Source organism: Saimiri boliviensis, chromosome 10 (genome assembly GCF_048565385.1).
Source record: "Saimiri boliviensis isolate mSaiBol1 chromosome 10, mSaiBol1.pri, whole genome shotgun sequence".
Taxonomy (NCBI): Eukaryota; Metazoa; Chordata; class Mammalia; order Primates; family Cebidae; genus Saimiri; species Saimiri boliviensis.
This window is the reverse complement of record NC_133458.1, coordinates 97,872,079-97,897,795: the sequence shown is the minus strand read 5'-3', so window position 1 is coordinate 97,897,795 and position 25,717 is coordinate 97,872,079. Positions and strand designations below refer to the sequence as shown.

The 25,717-nt window shown below is 40.9% G+C and overlaps 1 protein-coding gene across 2 annotated transcripts; it reads right to left on the bottom strand.

Moving 5' to 3' along the window:
• Positions 1 to 2,374: 2,374 nt before the first annotated feature.
• On the bottom strand, positions 2,375 to 25,682 carry PPP1R17 (protein phosphatase 1 regulatory subunit 17). 2 transcript variants are annotated; one of them, XM_074379660.1, is made up of 6 exons: positions 25,396 to 25,682; positions 24,079 to 24,236; positions 18,564 to 18,681; positions 15,109 to 15,261; positions 13,673 to 13,825; positions 2,375 to 2,420 (listed from the first exon to the last, which is right to left on the bottom strand). In XM_074379660.1, the coding sequence occupies exons 1-6, from the start codon at positions 25,478 to 25,480 to the stop codon at positions 2,389 to 2,391; spliced, it is 699 nt and encodes a 232-aa protein (XP_074235761.1). In that variant the 5' UTR covers positions 25,481 to 25,682; the 3' UTR covers positions 2,375 to 2,388. The 2 variants fall into 2 exon arrangements, with proteins under 2 accessions (XP_074235761.1, XP_003935239.2); XM_003935190.4 differs by having other exon boundaries at positions 2,375 to 3,644; positions 25,396 to 25,563.
• Between the last annotated feature and the right edge of the window lie 35 nt (positions 25,683 to 25,717).

Below are 25,717 nucleotides of genomic sequence, written 5' to 3'. Positions count from 1 at the left end.
AAAGCAAGTTCAAAGGCAACTGCATGTCCAGGAAACTGGGGGAGTATATTCTCAGTTCATGCATCTCCTGCTCATTCACTGCCTGCCTTGGGGAGATTTCTGAGTAACACTTTCACACTTACAAATTACAAGTGGCAAGGGAGGCTCATTTACACAGGATAACAGAGATTCTACAAAATCCACCATGTAACCAGCCTCTTATTCTCAGCTAGCAAAAATAATTGCTTTACTAACTTATTTTCACAACCACATGGTATCTCAGGCTATCCTTGTTTTAAGAAAACAACCTGGACAGCTTAGGGAAAATTCACTTAATTGCATTTAAAAGGAAACACTGCTTGAGTCCTTTATGGTTCTTCCCCAATCCTTCAGCACCAGCCTCTGCCTTTCCAAGTGATAATTAGGCATTAGAAGTTGGCTGTGTGATCTCAGCCAACTGCTTTTAAAGGGTGTCAGGATTTAAAGAAAGGCTTTGTGTGAAGCTTTTAAAAGAGTGCTAAGTCTCTCACATCTAGGGCCTCCTCATCTCAGGTATCCTGGGATCCTGGTAAATGCCTTCAGAATGAACAAATGGCCAACGGCTTTGCTGGTTCCATTAAAAACGCCTCTTTTAATTTTGAGGCTTCTGTCTGAATGGGCTGCCCTGTAATGCTTTTAATTTCTTTACTTTTTCTTTTCTTTTCTTTCTTTTTTTCTGAGACAGAGTCACACTCTGTTGCCCAGGCTGGAATTCAGTGGTACAGTCACAGCTCACTGCAGCCTCAACCTCCTAGACTCACGAAATCCTCCTACCTCCGCCTCCTGAGTAGCTGAGACTATAGGTGGAAACCACCATGCCCAGTTTATTTTAAATATTTTGTAGAGATATGGTCTCCCTACGTTGTCCAGGCTGGTCTGGAACTCCTGAGTTCAGGTGATCTTCCCACCTTGACCTTCCAAAGTGCTGGGATTACAGGAATGATCCATGGCAACTGGTTCCGTTAATTTATTAATATAACTATTATTCATTTGAAGGGAAGTTGTTCACAATGTACTGAGAATGATTTTCATTGAAATACAATGTTAATCTTAAAATTCTACTTTATCTGGTCAGAAAAAGTCTCAGCAGACAAAGAAAGTGAGGGAGGTTTGGCTTGCACTGAAGTCATCCTGTGATATCCAGGGTAGGTTGTGTTTTGGCTGGCTTTGCCTCTCACCATTCTGTTTATGCTTTTTTGAGACTGGGACTCTATTTATTACAAAGGCTAGTCTCTCAGTTAAGGCCATATAATTGATGAGATCCCCCTACTTGAAGTCTTTCAGATGCTGTGAGTTGATTTCCATAATTACCACCCACTCAATTCTCAGGCAATGAGGGCTTGGCAATAGAAAAGACACAGTCTAAACTCTGAAGGTGTCTTCAAATTATCCTATGTTACAGTTGGATAGCACACTTTAGCTTACGGAACCCTTTGCCATCCATTATCTTACGTAATTTTCAAATATGAACAAGGCAAAGTAAGAATTATTATCTTCATTTTCAAGATAAAGAACGAGACTCAGAGATTTTCCAGGGACTTGCTCAGCACCACAGAGTTGAAGCTAGACCTAAGGCTTTTGTTTCTGCAACAGCCGATCTGCTTTGCACCTTAACCCAGGAAGTCAGTAATGATGACGAGTAGCCTCAGGGATAATCAAGCATCTCGCAGACATGGCTGCAGGTGTACACTGTGTTCATACAGCAAATCTGATAGGATGAGGGAGACTGTGTTTTCTGAGTAAAGATCCCTTGGTAAACATTGCTGTTGTTGGTGATACTATCCTATTATCCAGGGACCTGTAATTGCTTTTGGTTTTGTAAAGCCTTTATGGTGCCTTCCTTCACCTCAACCAGCATACTGGCCACAATTTTATTCCCCTCTGCCCAAAGCTGTGGTTGGGGCATCAGAAGTAAGAGAAGTAGAGAATAGAGCACCGGAATAAAAAAGGCGAGATCATTAGGAACACAAGATGCATCGTCACTAAGGGGACTCCAAACTCAAGTCAATGGATGATATCCTCCAGGCGGGGCAAATGGCAAACGGGAAAGATGCTCCTTCTAAAATGGGCATCCAGGACACAGTTCCAGCTGATGCTGCCATGATTCTAATCAGGCCCATCGAGAGCTCTTGAGATATTCTTCCAAGAGAATCTGAAACTTCAGAATTTTACATCATTTCTCCTGACTGGATTGTTAAATGTGAACAGCAAATTCAAACATTTAAAAATTTCTGCAGGTCAAAGAAAAACAAAAGCAAAACAAAACAAAACTGTGTGAGTCTCTTTTGCAACCTCTGCTCTTAACAATTGTGAATAAACTGGGTATTTTTAGGAAAAATGCACGAGGACAGAGATGTGAATGATGTATCTTTATTTCTGGCAAGGTCTTGCATCTTTTCCACCTTTGTGAGAACAGAAAGACAGAAGGGATTAGACAGTTGGAGCCAGCATACATACAGAGCTATCAAATCATCACTCTTAGGTGTGATGATTTGAATATCTACTTTTCCTGCTTCTGATAATAGTTCTCACCTCCCTCCTGTCTGTTGCCTGGTGGGTGAGGCCTGCGTGCCTTCCCCGGGGCATCCACAGATTGCAGGCTTTATGGTGTAATGGCTTTATGGCAAGGACAATATACAGACCTCTTCTCACTAGCTAACACCATATTCTCCCCTCTCATCCAGGAAAGTGTACTGGAGTCTAAATAAGTGAGAATGCTAAAAATAACAGAATGGCTTTCAATTGACCTTAACTTTTTTAAGCAAATTCATCACAAACATTGGTATTTTATCTATCCTTGGTAATGACTCACTTGTGACACGACTCACAAATGTTGGCACAGCATGTTTAAGAAACATTTTTAAAAACAAAAATAAATTTGAAGATATACTGCTAAGCTTCCTACACAGATCAGCACTCTCTTCCGCTGGTATCATCAGCCAAGGCATGGTAGGCTGGGTTGTCTCCCTCAGCTCATAAATTCACATTTAGAGTATCTGTGACAAGGATCTTAGGAATATCACCAGAGACAGCTGGACTCTTAGGATAGTACAGGAGAAATGAAAGACCTTGTTCTCCAAAGCAATCAGTGAGTTAGAGTCCAAACGTTCTCACCTCTCTCACTGGTGATAGGGAACCCCACTTGTACTGGTGATTGGATAATGCCAAGTCAAGTCCTACCCAGCAGTGAAAACCAAGAAGGATCCTAGGTAACCCATGATCTTTGCTTCATGAATTGATCCAGAAGATGCAGAAACTGAATATCAGTGCTTTCCCTGTTACCTCCTCATGTAAAATGATCTGTTTCTTTTCCACTGCATTGGAAAATAAAAATTCAAAACACGGAATGGAAACCATATTCAGAAAGAAGAGAGAGACAAAGAGATGACTGTCAATTTGATGTCAAACATCTCCTGGGAAGAAGGTGTCTGAATCTTAAAATCAGACTATGATAAAAATGAGAGCAGAAATGAGTCTATTTTTTTCTCTAGGTCACCATAGGGAACCAATCTAACCTATTTACAAGTGGTCTCAGGGGAACTATCTTTAAATAGCTATCTTGTCACCATCCTTTTCGTCATCTTCCACGATTGCTTTGGGTTTCTCGTCCCTGAGCAATGTCACACCTGCAAAACAAAGCACAGACCTGCAATTAAGTGCCTCTAATTAAAACATTAGGCAACCTTGCAGATAGACACAGTACAAAGGAGCATGGCAACCCAGAAACCTGTTAGTGTCTGCAAAGCGAACTATTAAAAGTGCTGTCCCAGAGAGGGAGCTGAGTGGCCTTATCTGGCCTTCGTAGAGATGCTCAATGAGGACACAACTCTGGTTACAAAGGGACGCACCACCTGGGAGTCAGAAGCAACCTTCATTCTCTTCTCTAAGGTCCACTCCTAAGCTCGTGGCATGGTGGGATGGAAAGTATTCAGTTGCTTTGCACCCATGGTTCTGCCTCTCACCTAATCTGTGTTGGGCCAGAAAACACATTCACACCCGAATCTTCTCAATATAAAATGAGGACAGTAACAATTATTATAAAGGGTTACTGTGACAGTGAAATAAGACATATGTAATAATGCTTAACCCAGAGCAACTAATTGTCGGCTTTTCCTTTCCCATCAATATTTGCTCCTTTATTTTCCTTTTGAAAAGAACTAGTAAGCCTCAGGAAGTCAAACTTAAAAGCATTTTACTACATCCAGGGAAATATTGAGCTCAGGCTCTGGACATGCCATTTCCAAACGTTGGTACTGTACCATGAGGTGATGACATTCACACGGTTCAAAGCAAGATGAGAAAATATGGAAAGTGTACTGAGTTATTCATACAGCTGCATGCCTATACTTTTAAAAGCTGTTCTTTATTTTGACATAATTTTTCCTTCTTTTGGGGATTAAAGTATCCTTTCTTTAACGAAATTTTAGAGACATTAGAAGGTTTTTTAAATGCATCCTTATAAAGCAAAATAAAAAGTTGCTGTTCCTATGTTGGGTTCCACACTACTTAGTTTTAAAAGTTTACTGGGCCGGGCGCAGTGGCTTATGCCTGTAATCCTAGCACTTTGGGAGGCTGAGGTGGGCAGATCGCCTGAGGTCAGGAGTTCAAGACCAGCCTGGGCAACATGATGAAACCCCATCTCTACTAAAAACACAAAAATTAGCTAGGGGTGGTGGCGGATGCCTGTAATCCTAGCTACTCGGGAGACTGAGGCAGGAGAATCACTTGAACCCGGGAGGCGGAGGTTGCAGTGAGCCAAGATTGCACCACTACACTCCAACCTGGGCGACAGAGCAAGACTCCATCTCAAAACAAAAACAAAAACAAAACAAACAAACGAGAAACGTTTACTGGTTTGTGAAATTCAGAAGTCTCAAAAGACTCCATCTCAAAAACAAAAACAAAATGAAAAAACAAACAAAAAAAGTTTACTGGTTTGTGAAATTCAAAAGTCTGAGCACAATTTTCTGGACTAATCAGCACAGAAAGGACCAGCCAAGGAGGTCCATGTGGTTCTGCTCATCCTGTGAAGTGTAAAGTAAGGTCATTTTAAAGAAAGGTCAAAGGAAGCTGTGATGGAAGGCTAGTCTTCCATGGTCCCTGCCATCCCAGTCCAGCCAGCTTCCCCACCACTGCCTCGCACTGCCCCCTTCCTTCTTCTCATAATGAGAGGCCTTCCAGTCCATGAAGCTTTTCATAAAGATCTGCACGGGAGAAAGAGAAGCTGTGCACCACAAGAGGCCTTTCTACCACGCTGGATTCCATTCAACAGCAGCGAATTAACGAACACTATGTGTTGATCTTAATGACCGTTCATTTGTTTCAGTTCCTAGTTTGTTCACATGGGTTCTTCACCAATTAGCTGGTATTTATTGGAGGAGAAAAACAATTTCAAGAGTCTGGCTGAAACTAAGGCTTTTGCATAAATCACTTATGAAACAGTGGGAGATATTTTCTCGTATACCACCTGCATAGAGATTTGGACTTCGATTTGGAATTAAGGCTAGTATGGCAGGAGAATGTAGAGTTAGCTATGCTGAGCACCAAAATTTTTCGTCCTTCCTTCTTTGATATCTCTTCACATTAAGCCAAAATTGAGTTGATTCAAAATGGCAAGAGCCTTTAAGTTCCAAAATCCAGGCCAACTTTCTGTTTTTTGGGGGGGTACCAGGGGAACAATCATATGAGACTCTGCTCCTTGCTGACTTCCCCAAAAGTTGTGAGATTTCAGGAATAGGAAAAGCCTGTTAAGTCATCACAGCCAGCCCCTCACAAAGTAGGCTAGGCTGTCCACAGGAGCACAGGAGATAATTTCAAGTAGAGAGTGAACTAGCATTTTATATTAATATAGTTAAGAATTAGTTTTAATGCCTTATAATGAAAAAATACATGGTAGCCCATAGAAATCTTCATTTCATGAATATCATTGCTCAGGATGAACCTTAAATCAGGAGAATCTACATGTCACCACAGCATTCTTGTTCTTGATGCTTTGTTGACATGAAGATGGCCTGGGTTTGGGAAGCATTAGTCTGGTTTGACCTCTTTCTGATCCTCCTGCTTTCAGGAGAAGCAGAGGTGTACCATTAAAGGAATGCAGATCCTGGAGCCAGAAGGCTTTGCCTTTGGTGATCATTAAGCCTTGAGCACTCACTTAACCTATTTGAGCCTCAGTTTATTCACCTGTAAAATTGGAGAAAAAATAATTTGTATCTTCCAGAGTATGATGTCCCCAAACAGACTTAGGCCCACATTGTGGCTGTGGCACATTGTACCTGAACCTCTGTTATAGCATATTTCACATTGTAGGAATCATTGGACAATACATCCTTCTCCCCTATTGAAACGTGAGTTTCCCTAAAGATATTCTAATACCTGCCATAAGCCTTAGAATGCAGTAGGAATTTAGCAAATGTCATTTTCTTCCCTTCATACTCTCTCTCTATACAGAAGAGTTTAGAGAACTTGGCTGTTTGTAAGAGCTTAGTGGGTTTTAGGCTGCCAGTCCAAAGTCTCCAAGGGCCAATCAACTTTGCAGCAACTCCAACCTGTTTTAGAGCATGATCCCATCCAGAGCACCAGCTAAAAGAGTTTATGCATATTACATTATGGCCTCGGGAAGCCAGGGCTAGGACACCACCTCTTTTGATAAATCACACCAAAGAAATCTTCTATTCCCAGCAAGACGGAAGAGGTGTTACTTTCAATAGACAGACTGATCCCTTTTCAGTGTAGAAGTACAGGATTTTGTTCTTTGATGTCCCAAACTGCCCAAATGTCCACAGCTCATGTACAATTTTCTAGGAGGGTTCTCTTCGATGTTTTCAGCCCTCATTATTCTTTTTGCATGGTTCCATTTGCTACAAACTTCTACTGACTTCTTTTGTTCTTAAGCAGGCCTTGGTTACCCAGATCTGACTAATCAGAACCAATGCTCTCTGCCATGCAGTCATGGAGGTGAGGGCCCTTGGCAACCACAGGCTGAGTTGGGAGTAAGACTGGGGCTGGCAGAGAAACTTGAGATGTCCCCCTTCGAAGGGCTGTGCTGGCAGTTGGAGCCTGTCAAATAAGCTCATTAGCTGAGGGGAGTGGAGGTAGTTAGCAAGAGATTTAGAAGAGAGAGTGGATCCTTGTCCAGTTTTCACTTGCCAAGGGTAATGAAAGACGATGTCTCCAGAGTGTATTTGTCTGTGAGCTTCTCTCAATATCCTTATTAGAACCAATGTGAGTCCTTCTGAACATCTGCCGAAGGCTCTGTCCTTATCAGCTTAACTACCATTTCGTTTACTGCCAAATCTTTAGCTACTAAAAGGCTCTTCAGAAATAAAGTACTTCAGCTAATATGCTAATGAAAGCTAGAATCACGCAATATCTGTAATCGTACCTACTTATGACATAGAGATTTGTTAATGCAAGCAATTTCACAACGTATACAGATGCTGGGGGTATACAGTCTCTCCCACTCCCCATTCCCAACTCCTGTTTACTCTGTATTGTTTAATAAACATTTTTGATTCAATAGGGAAGCTACTCTCATAAGATATAGATATTGGGGTGTAGGCAGCACTCATGCCAGGTAAACAGAGCTCAACCTGTTGGGAAGTTCCTTGAATGGATAGGTTTATACAGAGAGGTAAAATGCTGTGGCCTACAAAAGTCTCACCTTCAGAATTGGTTTGATTTATCTCAAAGAATATAAGATTGAATAGAGAATGGAAGAAACTATCATTTATTGAGAGTTTTTGGTATGCCAAGAATGCTGCTAAGTGGTTTATGTACTTTATTTAATTGTGTTAACAATCCTGGGAGACATATTTACGGTCCCCTTTTAGATTTATGGGCAAAATGAAGGAAGCTTTTACAGTTTATGCTAATTGTCCAGGGTCACAAAGCCAGTATGGAGCAGAACCAGAGATGAAACCTAGACGTTTGTGACTCCAAAGTCCATGCTCAATTTTGTATGCCAGGATGACTCCCTGCCCATAGATATTCTTGTACGTCTACCAAGTCTTCTTCTCCTAGAAGGTCTTCAATAAAAACATACAAGCATGAATGGAAAATAATCAGTCTCTATCAGGTAATACAAAATTGTGATTGCCAGATAAAACATCAAACCAGCATATATGTAGTGAGTAGTGTTATGTAGAAATGATTGGACTAGATATCAAGATCAATATCAGAAACATAAGGCCGTCACAGACAGTCCTCATGAATTCATCATTGCAAGTCATTGATGTAAGTCAATCTAAGTAGCAGCGACAAGAACAGCAACAAGAAGAATAAAGACAATACTAAAAGAGATGACAATGTTTTGGATATGTGCATGCCTGTGACTAATAGGGAGTTAGTTAAGAACAGAAAAGAGTCATTTTGGACCTGAAGGGGTCTTATAGCAGAGGCTTTGAGCTGGCTGACTCTTGCCAGGTAATTGGGACCTGAACAGAGGCAGAGCTTGAGGGAAACATGTGATGGATTACAAGATTTGCCTAGGTAGGAATGCATTTTACCTGTAAGAAACACAGACGAGGCAGGTTCAGAGCCTCCCCTGGTCCTTGGACCATTTCTCATTACTCCTCATGCTCTCTCTGTACCACCTTATCTAGCTCTGCTCCTTCCTAGCAAGTCTGAAAACATGTGACCTTGCCTATGCTTCTATTTTCTTCTCATCTTATTTGGGAACAACAATCTATTGGTAGAGGCCAAAACAAAACAAAACAAAACAAAACAAAAAAAAGAGAGAGAGTGAAAACTTGATTTAAACCATATCACATTTCTAAGGCAGAATTTCCCATATCATAGCATAATCTATAGAATGACTAGACTAATAAGACTAATAGGTAGTACCAAAAGAACTTCTATGGAAAATAGATCAGATCTGGGTTATACAAAGTGAAAGTGATTCCTTTTGCAGGACTTAAAAATTTTGTTGCAGGCATACCTCAGAGATATTGCAGGTTCTTCCAGATCTCTGCAATAAAGCAAATATCATAATAAAGAGACATACAAAATTTTTGGTTTCCCAGTGCACATGAAAGTTATGATTACACTATACTATAGTCTACTAAATATGAAATAGTGTTATGTCTTTAAAAATAATAAGCATAGCTTAATGTAAAAATACTTTATTGCTAAACATGCTAATGATGATCTGAGCCTTCACTGAGTCTTAGAGAGGCTTGCCTCAATGTTGATGGATGCTGACTGATCAGGGCAGTGGTTGCTGAAGGGGAGGCGGCTGTGGCAATCTCTTAAGACAACAGTGAAGCTTTCTGCATTGATGGACTCTTTTCTTCACAATAGATTCTGCTCTAGTGTGTGATGCTGCTTGACAGCATTGTACTCACTCACAGCAGACCTTTTTTCAAAATTGAGTCTATTCTTTCAAACCGTGCTGCTATAAGCTAAGTTTACATAATATTCTAAACCCTTTGCTGTAATTTTAACGATGCTCACAGCATCTTCCCCAGTAGTAGATTTCATCTCAAGAAACGACTTTCTTTGCTCATCTGTCAGAAGCCACTCCTCATCCATTCAAGTTTTATCATGAGATTGCAGCAGTTCAGTCATATCCTCAGGCCCCACTTCTAATTCTAACTCTCTTGCTATTTCTACCACGTCTGCAGTTTCTTCCTCCACTGAAGTCTTGAACCTCTCAGACTCATTCATAAAGGTTGGAATCAACTTCTTCCAATCTCCTGCTAATTTTGATATTTTGACCTCCTCCCTTGAGTCACAAATGTTCCTAATGACATTTAGAATACTAAATTGTTTCCAGAAGATTTTCAATTCACTTTGTCCAGATCCATCAAAGGGATGACTATCTATAGCAGCTATAGGTTTGCAAAAGATGTATTTCTTAAATAACAAGACTTGAAAGTAGAAGAAACTCTTTGATCCAGGAGCTCCAGAATAGATGCTACATTAGCAGGCATAAAAACATTAATCTCCTTGTGTGCCTCCATAAGAACTCTTGGGTGACCAGGCACATTGTTAATGAGGAGTAATACTTTGAAAGGGGTCTTTTTTTGGAGCAGTAGGTCTCAACAGTGGGCTTAAAATATTCAATAAATTATGTTGTAAACATATCTGCCTTTATCCAGGCTTTGTAGTTCTAGAGCACAGGCAGTAAATTTAACATAATTCACAAGGGCCCTAGGATTTTCAGAATAGTAAATATCTTGTTTCAATAGAAGGCTGTTTTATCTACATTAAGAAACAATTGTTTAGTGTAGCCACTCTCACCAATTATCTTAGCTAGATTTTCTGGATCACTTCCTGCAGTTTCTATATCAATACTTGTTGTTTCACCTTGCACTTTTATGGAAGATGGCTTCTTTTCTTAAATATCATGAACCAAATTCTGCTACCTTCCAACTTTTCTGCTAGCTTCCTCCCCTCTCTCAACCTTCACATAACTAAAGAGAGTTAGGACCTTGTTCTGGATTAGGCCTTGGCTTAAGGAAGTGTTGTGGCTGGTGTGATCTATCCAGACCACTGAAACTTTCTCCATGTCAGAAATAAGGTTATTTTACTTTTTTTTTTTTAATCATTAATGTGTTCACTGGAGTAGAACCTTTAATTTACTTCAGGAACTTTTTCTTTGCATTCACAACGTGGCTCTTGGCTAACTGGTTGGTGCAAGAGACATAATTTTCAACCTGTCTTGGCTTTCAACATACATTTCTCACTAAACTTAAATCATTTCCAGCTTTTGATTTAAAGTGAGAGATGTGCGACTCTTCCTTTCAGTTGAACACTTAGGGGTCCCTGTAGGGTTGATTGGTCTAATTTCAATATCTTTGTGTCTCATGAAATAGGGAAGCCAGAGGAGAGGGAGAGAGATGGGGGAATGGTTGTCAGTGGAGCAGATAGAAGATATACACCACTTATAAGATTAAGTTCACAGTCTTATATGGGCAAGGTTTGTGGCACTCCAAAACAATTACAATAGTAACATCAAACATCACTGATCATAGATCACCATGAAATATATAATAATAAAATTCAAAATAGTACAAGATTTACTAAAATGTGACACAGAGACATGAAGTTAACATGTGCTATTGAAAAAATGGTTCTGCTGGAAAAAATAGTCTTGCAGGATGCAGGGTTACCAAAAACATTCAATTTGGTAAAAAACCCAATATCTGAAAAGCACAAAAAAGTGAGGAGAAATGGAATGAGATAGGCCTATATTCCATTAACACTGCAAACCTCTAGTACGGAAATGTCATCATGTAACAATTCCTTCTTCCCCTGGGAAACAGTCAAAGTTAACAAATTGTGACTGTGTCTATTATTCTTAAATCAATTCTTCCAAGAACTCCGGACCCCTTTCCCAATATTAAAACTGCTCTGAAACCAGACAAAATACTGCCAAAAAATCATCTTTTGAGGCCCCTTCACTGGGAGACTGTGCTGGCTTGCTCCCTCTCTGTTAGAAAAAAGGGGCAGCTTGGCTCTTCATGTCCCAGTGAGATAAGAGAGCTGTGATGGGCCATCACAGTTGACTCAGTGTTAAGTGAGGTAATGACGGATGCAGGATGTTACTGTGGGCCAGCAGATCCTGCCCAGGGAAGTAATAAAGGCAGTCCTCACAACCTTTCCTCTTTGTGACCAAGTCATCTTCTGGTGTTCAATTTGCCTGATTGTGACTCTTAGAGAAACCTCCTTTTTCCTGCTTTAGGATGAGATATTTAGTTATCTCTACCTAGAGTATAAACACCATGAGAGCAAGAACTTCTTCTTTCGGGTTTGTTTTCCAGTGTATGCCCAGCATACACTCAAAAAATATTGACTGAGCAAAATCCAAAGACACCACTGCCTTAGGACTCTTGCATTTGTCTTTTTTGCCTCAAACACTCTGCTCAGTCACTCCCATGTCACACCCACATTTTCCTGAGGTCTCTGCTTAAATATCCCTTCCTCAGAAAGGTTTACCCTGTGCACCTCAGAAATCTAAAGAAGCAATGTATATCTTCCATTCTTTCTCTAACTAGCTTTATTTTCTTCAAAGAATTTATCCCTAGCAGACTTTCTATTGTGTATTTATCTATATTTTATTGATTTTCTTCCAGTACCACTGCCTACAACAGAGCCCAGAAGATGATAAGTACTCAGTAAATATTTGTTAAAAGAATGAAGGCAATTTAAGGATTAAACTTCTGCATGTCATAAACTTGTACTTTCAGCACATTTGCATTATTTCAGAAGCTTGCATATAATCAGTGCTCAGAAAAGGTGGTATGTAGAAATGTTTGTGTGTGAAAGAGACAGAGAGAGTTGTCCCTGGCATGATTAGGTGGGGGTCATACGTCCACTGTTCATCTTGGTATACAGGTATGTGGTGAATATGAAGGGATAGATAGAGGTAAACGGAGATGAGAAGAGAAGAAGAGGGAGAAGAACAAGGACAGAAGTGTAGAAAATACAAATCCCATGGAGCACAGAACCAGAGCCTCTAACATGGCTGGGGAACTCATGGCCCTGACTGTTTTTGTCGTGATGTCTTCTTCTGAGCTATTTTTTTTCCAATTTTTTTCTTTATTAAATGAAACTGGGGAAACATACGTTTTATAATAACAGCCAAATTTTATCTTCTACCCAGAGTGTTTCTTCATTCCTATTAGGCTAAAATTCCAAACCACAGCACAGATCAATGAAAAACTGCCCAAAGATAGACCTGAGTTTGAGCCCCAGCTCTGCCACATGATAGTGTTTGATCTTGATCATAATTTTATCTGTTCATTTATCCATCTAGTCATTGTATCTTTGATGCAACCAATTAACCAATTATCTATCTATCCATCCATCTATCTATCTATCTATCTATTTATTTTATCCACATAAGACTTTGAAGTAGATGAGTAAGTTAATCAAATATCTCTCTCAGTTTGTTAATCTGTAAGAAAAGATAATAGCTACTCTATTACATTAATCAGTTGATTTATAAAAATCCATGAGACATGACAAACTGAATGCCTAACATTTAGTAGGATCTCAATAAACATTAGCACATTTTCCCCTCTGTCACTCCCCCAACACAACAGCCTGTATAAAATACTTACATATGCACAGAGTCATACTCTAGCCATGAACGTACATGTCTTATTCCCCAACTTGCACTTCTCAGGGACAAGGACCATATCTCACAGAGCAGCTCCTTTACAGGCTGGGGTTGTGCTTATAGTTCAGTGTAATTTTTTTTTGTTTGATTTGACACATATTGAGATAGCTGCCCACATTTCTGCATCTCTTTTTCTGTCTCTCATTTTGAGGATTTGGTCAATTAGTCCAAGTATCTCAGGAGAACCAGCCATAAGATGCACAATCTGTGGAAGCCTTGGGAGGCGGGCATTCCGGCTCTTCTCAAGGACCCACTGACATTTCTATTTCGTTGGCTCAGTGAATTCAACTAGCTCTGCTGAGGCATGAGTAATGCTCTGACCCTTTCCCATCCCCGATCAGCCCCTGGGGAGCTACTAGTGGAGATAAACCTGAAAGGGAGCAGTGAGTACGAATCCTCCCCAGAGCACTTCAGCACAACGCAGCTTGCTGGTCCAGGAGAACGGCCAGGCCCTGGGCACCTCCAGATGGGAAGGCTCTTGACCTGGCCCCATCACCCTCTGCAAATACCCTGCACCAGCTCTTTTACCTGCTGCAAAGGGGGACATGTGCAGGGCAGGTGTGTCTTTTCTCCTTGGCTTTTTCTGTTCCAGGTCAGTGTTATGAAGAGCAGGGATCATTTTGCCCTTTGGATGTCTCTCTTGAACATCGTATCTTTTAATTAAATGTTCTGAAAACACACCTGCATGGTTAGGGGAACACAGAGAGAAACAGGGTCAAATACATATATCCTAATATATGAGGACTATGCATATTTATAGATATCTGGTGAAGATAGTCAATATAGCTTTCCAAACTTTCTTTAATAAAGAAAATCTTTTAAGAAGAAACATTAGTATTTATTCTCTATATAAAAGGTTTTGCATGCTTGATTTTATTTTAGCCTGAGAAATTTAGTATTGTGGCCACCATCACATAGTTGAGGAAAGTGAGGCAAAGAAATGTGCCCAAGTATCACAGCTCATAGGTGTCAGACAGCAGTTGAGCTCAAGTTTTTCTGCCTCTACATTCCATCCTCTGCAGCCGGAGGGTTCATTTGATGTAATTCAAGCTGCGTCTGCAGACTTCCACCCTGATACCTCCACCTTCCTGCTTTCTCACCAGTGAAATTCTTCTCCATCATTGGGGTAACTCTATAGAAACAGCCTCTTCAATAAAATTTTCCACAATTCGCTACCCACACTGAGCCCCAACAGTCCTTTCAAAGAACTCTCTCATGATGTCACTTCTTACTGCGTATTTCAGCTATTATATGCTGTTGTTATTTCTTAGAAAACTAAAAGATCATTCCCAGAAAGCTCCATGTTTCACTTGTTTTGCAACCTTCAAGGTGTGCTGTGAACAGTGACGACAGTAAATTAGTGACCAAGAGGGAGGCAGAAAAGAAAGCAAACCTTTCAGAATAAAAGAGTGTCACCCATCACATCCAAGGGTGTTACAGAGACATGTTCGTTCCTTGCCAGACTGCTTTGCTTTTCTCCTGGGCATTGAGCTGGGCCCATTTCCCAGCTTCTCTCAGTGTCAGGTGAGGCCTTGTGACTGATGAAGGCCTGCTTCACATGTATCTCCCTGTCAATCCTCCACGCTGTCTACCTCCCATGCCTGCTGGATATTTGTACTCATAGTGATTGTGGAAGCTCATGGTGACTTTGCTCACTGTGTATTTATGATGTCAAAACACATCAGCCTGGGTCCCTGAATGACTCTTCGGAGCAGAGCCTGCCTCCCCACACTGTGCTTCCACTATTGGTAGGTTAAAAAAAAATAAACTTTTATTGTATTAAGCCCCCAATATTTTAGAATGTACCTGTTATAGCAGCTTGCCATATTGTAACAAATACAGAGGTGGGGATTGCACACATTGCTTTAAAATACCTGAATATTTAAGGAAAAATGTGTGTGGCCAGTGTGACCTAGTGGGAAGTGGCTCTCCTTTAGAGCTGTGCAGACAGCTTTGTTCATTACCTGGTATGAAAGGTGGGATGTGCAGTGCTGGTGTATCTTTCCTCCTTGGTTTTTTTTGGTCTGACTCAACATTCAGGGTGTCCTGTGTGTTTTTTCCCTTTCTAGGCTTCTTTTTGAGATCACAGTCCTTAATGAACTCGTCTGAAAGATCATCTAATTTTGTCAGGATACAAAGAAATAAAGAAGATAACATGAGTAAGGATCCGGTCACAAACTGTTTGGTTCCTAACTGCACTTGATGGGGCAGAGGCTATTTGGTGTAAAAAGGAAAAGTGTTTCTTTAGTTTGGCCTATTCCACAAAGGACTTTGTTAGCCTTGCATAAATTCATATAACAAAATGGAAAACTAGAATTCAGTAAAACTCCAGATTAAGGAAACTCAAATGGATGGATCACCGAGGCACAGAAAAACTCTAAAAATATGGTCGGGCAAGCCACAGAATGGGTTTGAGTTAACATTCTGCTGGGAAAATATGTTCTCTCTGCTAAACACACCTCCATTCTTTTTGCTCAAGACTTGCTCTCTTTGGAGAACCCCAGGGCCAGTATGGAACCTCAGTCTCCCTCGGTCCTCAGTGAATTCTTCACTTGCCTTCATGGGTGTGCCAACCTCATCCTCCCTGTGATCCACACCTGGGCTTTCACATTTGTTTTTTTTATTGTTCCTGGCTTTGTAACCTTCCTATTTGCCCATTCTAACTCAAGATCTTACCGTTTTCTAACTCATTTCTTTACTTTTCTGAATCCTTTGCATTACCCCACCAGAGCTTTGAGGCCTGGCTTTTACATCAAGTGCATCAGAAGTTGTTAAAGGTAATGAACCCAATCTGACCACTCCTTGCCCACTGGAGTCTCCTCTGCTCCCTCTCACTCCTCTATCCTTTCTGTTGCTCTGCTTTGAGATTTGCTGTTACTGTTTCATCAATGGTTCACAGTTCCATATGGTTTAATCTACTACTCCAGACACAGCCTTTCTGGAGATTAAGGATTATAATCTTTTTGTAATTTTAGTCTTAATTGCCTCTTCCTCCACTTAATGGATGTTGAACGGTTAAGTGGAGTCAGGTTGATCTGAGTTCAAACATGAACTCTGTCATTTTCTAGTTCTGAGAACTTGCACCTTTATTTCTAGAAACTTTAATATTCTCTCAATATTTAGAGTGGGGATAATATTAATATTAATCTCTGTATGGGTGTGTTTGAGAGAAAGAGACAGACAGAGAGAGAGACAGAGAGAGGGAGAGAGCTAAATTTGTTAATGTTTGCAAAGCATCTGATATGTTTGATATATTTCAGATGTCCCAAAATATTCCCTCTGACCATTGTTCACCCTCTAACCCTCCACTAGACTTAGAGGAAAGCCTCCTCCCCCACCAATCTTCTTCATAAATCTATCTGTACTAACTACAGTCCTGAGTATTCTTTCTCATTTTCTGAATAGCCACAGCATTTTTGTTAAGGTAACATATTTAAAAGATGATTTATTTATTATTTCTGCATATATATTCTCTGGTCTCTTTACTGACAGGTGCCTTATCTTTTAACTCTTCAGCAGCAATTAATAAATACTTGTTGAATGAATACTTGAATAAATAAACTGAAATATATTATGTATAAGGAGCTATTCTGTTAGGATTCAAAGAAGCCACAAGACAGTTTAGTTTTTGTCTTTTCTGGAAACTCTAACTATGGCCTGTATATAGTCTGGCTACATCTACAGATATGAATAAATATGGAGGAATTCTAAAAGAGTAATTGGATATTTTAGCCCCTACCTTTCCCTTTATTTCCTTCTCTCTTTCTTATTTAAAAAATATTCAGGTAAATTTCTCTTTCCTTCTCTCTTTCTTACGTATAAAATATTCTGGTAAATTTATGTCTTTCCTTCTGTCTTTCTTATTTAAAAATTAGTCAGGTAAATTGCTTTAAAATGTTGAGGATTAAATGTCTTAAACCTTTGTGGGCCTAGAAATAAACTCTTTCATCATTCATTCATTACACCTTTTCTGGTTTTTTTTTTTTTTTTTTTTTTTGAGACGGAGTTTCGCTCTTGTTACCCAGGCTGGAGTGCAATGGTGCGATCTCGGCTCACCGCAACCTCCGCCTCCTGGGTTCAGGCAATTCTCCTGCCTCAGCCTCCTGAGTAGCTGGGATTACAGGCACGTGCCACCATGCCCAGCTAATTTTTTGTATTGTTAGTAGAGATGGGGTTTCACCATGTTGACCAGGATGGTCTCGATCTCTTGACCTTGTGATCCACCCGCCTCGGCCTCCCAAAGTGCTGGGATTACAGGATTGAGCCACCGCGCCCGGCCTTTCTGGTTTTTCAATGCCTATGCTTTATCAGTTGTTAAATACGAGTACCATCCGTGAACACATGATCTCATTGAGTTCTCACACTAGGTCTACAGGGGTGTTATATTCTTTGCTCCATGTTGAAGATGAGAAAAGTGAGGTTCAGAAAGCCAGGTCAAAAGCTGAGGGGTACACTGCTGGCAGGTTATGGTATGAGGGTAAAACCCAGCCTCTTGGGATGATGTACCTTAATGCCTAGCTGCAAACACAATTTTAGAAGTTTATTGCCACATAGCACAGTTACTCTTTCCCCAATATTTTACATGCCATAGTCATGTGTTGAATAAATAAATGTTGCTCTGAATGGGTACTGTCCTGATGTGGGTCTCTGGAGGTACAAACCTGTCATGGGCTACCATTCAACCCCAGAATGCTGCTCGGTGCACAGTCATTTGCTTTAATTTTGACTTTTACTTCAATTGCACTTTTCCCCATTTTTGGAGAAATCTTGAACATAAAATATCTTGATGGCAAATGGGGAGAGGGGAGAGGAGGGGCGAGTCATAACCAGGCGAGGCATAGAAAAAGGCTATGAATATGCAAAAGGCCCATCCATCAAAAGTCTGAGTGTCTCATTTTTAGAAATGGGTAGAGGCAGAAATGTTTCTGGTATTTTCATTACAAAGGTTATGCAAAAAGTCAGTTCTGGAAAGGAAACAGATTGACAATAAAGCAGAAAAAGGCTATTTAAAATTCTATCTTGATAGGCAAAGAGATATTTGAAATATTTTATTGGCATTGCACATGGGGTGTAAGTGTGTCAGGAAATACTGGAAACAAGTTATACTGACACATTCCATTTATTGCCTCAAAAATGCTCTGCCTGGGACTCTGTCAGACCCAGAAAAAAAGGACAGTGCTTCCTCTCTCTCTCCTCTCTCTTTCTCTCTCTCTAATGAACTCACTGGTGCTTTAGCTAATATTTACATGGTAGACCCCACAGACCCATGGCTATTTGCCTGCCCATCTGGTGTTGGCCGTCACCAGAAGGCACAGACTATCAGGTTTCAGGGGGCCTCTCTCTGACTTGCCTGCAAACCAAATGGCTGAGACACATCTTCTCCAACTTCCACCACTGACATTCAAATAAATTTGTTTACCTAAGTGGCTGCAACGAGGGTCTAGCTTGTCCAGTCTGTCTTCTGAGAGCTCCAGTGGCTGCATTTGCTCAGTGGACATAATCAAAGGAGGATGGGTGGATGGATTTCTTCTCCAGCACTAAGGAATTATAAAAAGCAGTTAATAAGTATGCCTCTGTTTATTCATGCATTCATTTACTAAGTAACTATATTTGTTGAATAGTTGCTATTGTGTTCCCAGTCTAATCCTGTGTCTTTCTGTGTGCTTCTTATACTTAGCTATTAGAAACTCTAAACTTGAGATTTAACCCAAAATGAAATGAACCCTCCCACCCCCACACTGACAGATTTATCGGTAATTGTCATGTAATCAAATGTTCAAAATTTGCCCTCTCTCAGAGACACTTTGAGAATTTCGGAATGAGCAACTGACAAGTCTGAATAAGAAGTGAATTAGCTGAGAGTCACAGAAAATCACAATTAAACCTTGCATATCTTTTTTCTGTTGAGTTCTGCAAAGTAGGATTATGTCTGCTTCACAGATGAGGAAACTGAGGCTCAGAAAGTTTAATTAATTTAGTCACATGTCTATTAAATAGCCAAGCCTATATCCAGGTCCAGTACTGCTGACTTCCATTACACACCCGAGTGTCTTAAAAATAAAATGAATTTCTTGAACCTGAATTGATGAAGGCTTCTGTTATGGGGTTTTGTTTGTTTGTTTGTTTTACCATTACATCCTGTGTCTATTGTATAAAGTAAGGTGACTGCCTCCCCATCCAGATTATGATGGTGGTAGAGATATGGTAGGAGAAAATCTGGGTTTTGGATAGATCTTTATTTTCTCCCTAGGGATTTTAGACAGGAGAACAAATCTGTCCCCCTCCCTACTCTCCAACTTTCCTGGAAAGTTCACTGAACTTTCCAGAACTATTAATTATAGCTGTCGCCCAAGAGCGGTGGAAATACAGAACGGATATATGTCAAGTCTGAAAGAGAAATGCATTAGCTGAGATTTATAGAAAATCTTCATTAAAGCCTGGCTAGATTCTATATCTTGAGTTCCTTTTAGATAATTTATTACTCATGTCCTACCCTAGCAAGAGTGGTGGGGGAGGAATGAATAAGATTAAAATCACCCAACCAATTCTTTTCTTTTGAGACTCCTTGACAACCGGCACGCAAATGAACACACAGATCAGTTGTGCTAATGTTTCAAGCTCATAAAATGAGTTCAACTCTGTTGTCTTCTGAGGAACAAACCAGTTTTCTCTGCAAAGGTGGGAGGGTCTCTTCTTCTATGTGCTGAGATCACTGCATAGCAGATGGGGCTATTAACTGATCACTTGAGCATAGCTTTTAGTGTCACTCTGTGCAGACTGATGGTACTGAGTGACTTCAGCAGAAATCAATTCAGACCATTGTTTTTGGTGTTTGTCTAGAGGTTGTCAACTCCCTGGGACCATCAGGAAGTGTGCTGTTAGCTTGGATGGGCCATGGGAACATCACTCAAGATGAGTGCTGAGGTCTCAGGGCAGCATAAAAAATGGTTTTATGTGTCTGTTTAACCCATTTTCCTCCTCTTCAGGCAGAGTTATGGGGTCAGTCATACATATTATGTTAAAAATTACCCCATAGAAGATCTGGTAAAAATATTCATTCCTCAGAAGAAGAAACTGAGGCTCAAAAAAGTTAAAATGACCTATCATTAGGTACACACTTAGGATCAGAGTCATCATTTGAAGCCAGGCACCTGCTATCTACTGAAGGTCCTATCTGGGGTTAGAACCTTTCTCCTTCTCCCCAACCCCTGTAAGGTAAGGTATTTTTTTTTTAACTTAGATCCTATGGCTGTTCTTATGTGCCTAATAGCTGGTTATTTAATTTGAATCTGGGCTCTTTAATCAAATAGACCTAGGTTAAATCTCAGCTCTTCAACTAAAAACCATATGACTTCAATGAAGTTGCTAAATCTTAATGATGTAGTGAGAATAAATGGAGCCCAATGCAATAGAATCATTTTTGCCCCCTCTCTCCATAAGCTATGACTGCTATGATAAAATTTGCAAATGCTATCATCTTTGTGGTGACCCCACAGTCTGGCACCCAGAAACATATGTCCCTCTCTGTCCCTCAAGCTTACCCTGAGTTTTCTCTTTTGTAAAATAGAGATAATAATAATAATATCATTGCCTATTAGTTTAATGACTCCATCTCCCAATTCACAATTCAAGTGGCAGCTATTTTAATGTAATGTTGTCTATCTACCACACTAGATTTCTGGCAAAGAAAGACCTATTGTTTAACAAAAAGATTCTAAAAAGCAATTGAACTTTTATTTCATATGCTGAGTCACAGGAGGTCCAGTTCTCCTCTGAGCAGAGCAACTATAGCAGCACCAGACTGGAGGAAGAGGAGCCTGTCTTTGGCCGATGAATTGAAGAATCAAACACGTCAGAGGCCCCTGACAAGGCGAGTGAAAACAGTGATTCATCACAAAACTGACACACGCTTCCTCCACAGCCTAGCTCATATTGTCTATGGGAGAAACAACACTATTTTAAATCAGTGTGATTTAAAGAATGATGGTGGTGAACCAGCAAAACTGTTTGCTAAGAGACTGAGAGACAATTTCCAGATCTGAGATTTTACATTACAAAAATATCTCATGCTGGGCAGGGATGTGTTTTGCCCATGGGATTAGAAGATACTTTTATCATGAATGATGTCATTATGGACTTCTTGGCAGAAAATTTTTGCACAAAGAAAAGAACAAGTAGGTGGAGAGGAAAGACATTTGGAGTTCAGTATTGGCTTATTGATAATTGTCATTGCCTGTTAGTATAATGACCCCATCTCCCAACTCACTCTCCATTTCTATCCTCAGTGAGAAGAGGAGCTCTTTATGAGTATACTGTTGTGAGACATGAGCCGGTCTAATTCTTGGCCTAGGAAATGGAATTATTTCCATCTGAATATTTCCACTTCCTATTCCTGACTCTGCCCACACCTTCTTCTCTTTAATTCAGTCTCTACTCCAAGCAGGTGTCATAAAGGGATGCTGTACTTGTTGGGTTGCTCAGGGAAGGTGTCATCATCTCCCTATAATTTGGGAACTTTCTAAGGTACCAGCTCTTTCCTTCATGGCTAAATAGTTGGTCCTTTGGATCTTCAGATTTCAACCAAAATGCTAGGGCATCCAGAGGTGCTTGCTGTCTAATACTTCACATTTGGGGTGTGACATATACTGTGTCTGCTACAAAGACTTGTGACCTTTTTAACATCCTCTTGCCACTTACTGGTTCAATCTGGGCTCTGAACCACTCACACAGAGACATGGACTGCCACTGTCATTGCAATATCAGCTCACCCACCCCTGTGACAAGCCTGTAGCTAAATGTGCTGTGAAAATCAGGACTGTTTATATTATATACAGCTCCAGAGGCATCTCAGGGAGCACCAGCAATCACATCCATTATTTCTGCAGCAAAACTATAAATATTCACACTAAGTGTCATAAAGACAATCCACAAAAACTTCACATCTTTTCAGGTCAGGCTTTGCTACCAAATGAGTTTGTTTGACCTTAACAACAACAAACCTTTTAGTTTTCAGAATGCTTCAGATTTATTCATTAGAGAATGAAAGATTGTTAATCTAAATTATTCTTCTGGTGGTAGTTGACAGAATGTGGTGGTCAGTGTAGCATGCAAGAGACCAAGAGATATGATTTCAGGGTTTGAGGAAGGATTTCAGGACTCTAGCTTTTAAACTCTTACAGCATCCTCTTACCAGTCCTTACCTTCCTTTGCACCAGGGACAAAACCTTTCTTTTCACAGAGAGACACTTGTAAATGCAAATACCACTTAGAGAAGCAATACGTAAATTGATGTCACAGTACACAGGGATTGTTCATGACAAGGTCACCTTCTCTTTTGAGAATAGGAACTGAAAGGGGAAAAGAACTGGGTGCCAGAAAAGGGACCCCACTATATTGCAGAAGGGCAGGCACATCGGCGCAGCTGAAACACCTTAGCTGGTTTACTGTGTGGTCAGAAGCTGCTCTGGACATTTTGTCTTTTCTCTTATCACTGAGCAGTTTTCTCAGTTGGATGTGAGAATATGTGGTTTAATTCATGGGAAGAAAATTCCTCTCGCCTATAAGATTGGATGCTGTGAGTGAATCTAAGGCAGAAGACAAAGTTTGGTTGCTTGTACCACTCTCTGGCTGGGTGAACTTGGGACAGTTATATGTTCTCTTAAAAATTTAGTTTTCAAATCTGCAAAATGGGGAAGATAGTGGCTCTTCTCCAGGGCTGTTGAGAGTATAGAATATGCATGAAGCCCCCAGCCTGGGTCTTGCACGCTAACATTTTCATGAGTGTGAGGGGTCTTCTCGCATCTTTCAGCCCTCCCTTTGTGGTTATATGTCTATGTCTATCTAAATTGATCCATTAGAATAATCTCCTTGTCCCATCTCTGGGCTTCTCTGGAGCTGGTAATGAGAATAGTTCAAGACAAAAACCAACCGCAGAATACCCATTTCTTTTTTTTTTTTTTTCTTTTTTTTTTTTTGAGACGGAGTTTCGCTCTTGTTGCCCAGGCTGGAGTGCAATGGCGCGATCTCGGCTCACCGCAACCTCCGCCTTCTGGGTTCAGGCAATTCTCCTGCCTCAGCCTCCTGAGTAGCTGGGATTAGAGACACACGCCACCATGCCCAGCTAATTTTTAGTATTTTTAGTAGCGACGGGGTTTCACCATGTTGACCAGGATGGTCTCGATCTCTTGACCTCGTGATCCACCCGCCTCGGCCTCCCAAAGTGCTGGGATTACAGGCTTGAGCCACCGTGCCCGGCCAGAATACCCATTTCTAAGTCTTGGGAACATAATAAAACTGATTGACAGAAGTGAATTGACACTTAGCTTACCCTACAGTATTCTAAAGAATATCTCCAAAATAATCAGGTCTTGATTTACTTGATGGAATAAAAAGGTAGAAGGTTGTATACACAGCCTATGTGGTGTCTCCTTAATGCACCCTCTGCCTATGTAAAATACATATCTATTGTTAAACCTCTTTTTAAGCAGAGAATTGAATTCTGGTCAAAAAGTACCATCTTTTAAAGTCAGATTTGTTCATTTAGAAAACCTAAATTGGCCTATTCCTGGAGGAGAGATTGACTTAAAGTAGGGCATGGAGATGCGTTTTGAGAAGCAAACTTCCTGTACTTTCCCTAGCCTTGGAAGATAAACCTATCTATCCTGTGTGAATATGCAGATATACCAACTTCATCTTGAAACTTTGCAAATGAGTTTGTGAGGACTCAAGCTTTTACAGAACGCAGGAGTTCACCTCCCTTGGAAGAATGATTTGAAAGTGGTAACTTTTTCTGCTCCCCACTCAGCCCCAGCTTAGCCTTGCTCCATAAAGCACAACCCCGTGCCACAGCTACAGCCTTCTTTGTCCCAGTAACTTACTGGAAACTTGCTTTCCTCACCACAAAAGTTCTTGGAGTAAAAATCTGAAGCACTTACCAACCAGTGCAGATGCAGGGAAGTGAAGCCGAGAGACAAGGAGGGCGTGCGTGTGCTCACCGAAGCTGGGCCTGGCTCCTCTGCGGCAGTGGCTGCTGCTGGCCGGCTCCTGCTCCTCTTATCTAGGGACCAGCTGCTGCTGTTGCCATGGGGATGCTCTGTTTCACAGGCACCAGGGCAAGAGGGATGGAGAAGGAAAGAGGACTAACATCGCCATTGCTGCTCTCCACAGCAATAATTGTACATTACAAAAGTACAATATAGAGTCATGCTTTGAGTTACCAGTGCCCACACCAGAGAAATTCAGACAAACCAGCTACATCATTGAATTCCCATGGCCTGATTTTGGAAATATGGAAACTGAGGCACAAATAAGGTAAGTGATGTGCCCAAGAGAGGCCACAGCTAATTTCGGCTGTCAAACCTATTTGAGTTAAAATCCAGAGTACTTTCAATCACCAAGGCTGCTTCTCAGAGTACTATCATGAGGAGGAAGAGAAAGGTAGCTATTGCTAACATTTGTGGTTTATGTAAGGCTACCCACAAGCCAGGCTCTTATTTAACCCTCATGCCAACCTTGTGAGATGAGCTACTATCATCATCCCATTTTATTGATGAGGAAGCTGGGGTCTAGAGTTACCAAATCATCTGCCCAAGGTCTCCTCACATGGTGAAGCTAGGGTTTGAATGGGATAACAAAATGCTAGAGTCCACACTCATAACCACTTTGCAATACCTGTCACCAAAGAGAGCATTTGAAATAGCAAATAGCAAAGAAAGCGGCCCCCAACTCTATAGGTTAGGGTATGGAGGCCAGAAAAATTCTTCTCCTTCACAGGAACAAAACCAAGTGTACCAATATTAGGAATACATAGGCACTCATGAGTGGATGTTTAAGCAAGGTGGGGAATAAGGGTGACATGCTGTCTGCTGCAGAGGAAGGGTCTATGTTTTGGTTCTGCTCACCAGAGGAGAGCCCACTGGGGTTTTGAGGAGCAGCAGTTTGGACTCCAAAGCAGGAAGGCCAGTCTGAGAAATCAGGTAGGTATCAGCACCCACTGGAGCTCCAGACCCCCTGATGGCAGCCAGTGGACCACCCAGTGATGCTCAAGAAATACGTTCTCACAGAAGATACATAAGCACAATCCACACATCCACATTTTTTTTTTGAGTCTTCCTGAGTTTGCACGTAGTGAAGGCCCCAGGCTACCCCTTGTTGGTTTCAACTGCTTGCTTGCCACTGGCATGTGTTGGTTGATGCCTCCCTCCCACTTGCCAGCATCCCAAATAACAGGGCTAGAACCATAGTAAGCTTACCAAGAGGTTGACTCCTTGGGTTAGAATTTTGCCATGGTAACAGATAAGTAGAGAATGGATGGCTTTGCCTGTTCCATTTTGTCATGATCCTTATTGGGGCCTCCTGGAAAGAGACGATGGCTGCTGAAAGCTGAGGCACTTGGCTAGGCAGGGAAGGCCCTAGGTGCTGAGAGACAGGGCCTAGAAGAAGCTCTTTGTTCCAGACTCCCTGATTTATCTTTTTCTTTTTAAAAAATTTTATTTTAAATTCTGGGATACATATGCAGGATGTGCATGTTTGTTACACAGGTAAACATGTGCCATGGTGGTTTGCTGCACCCAT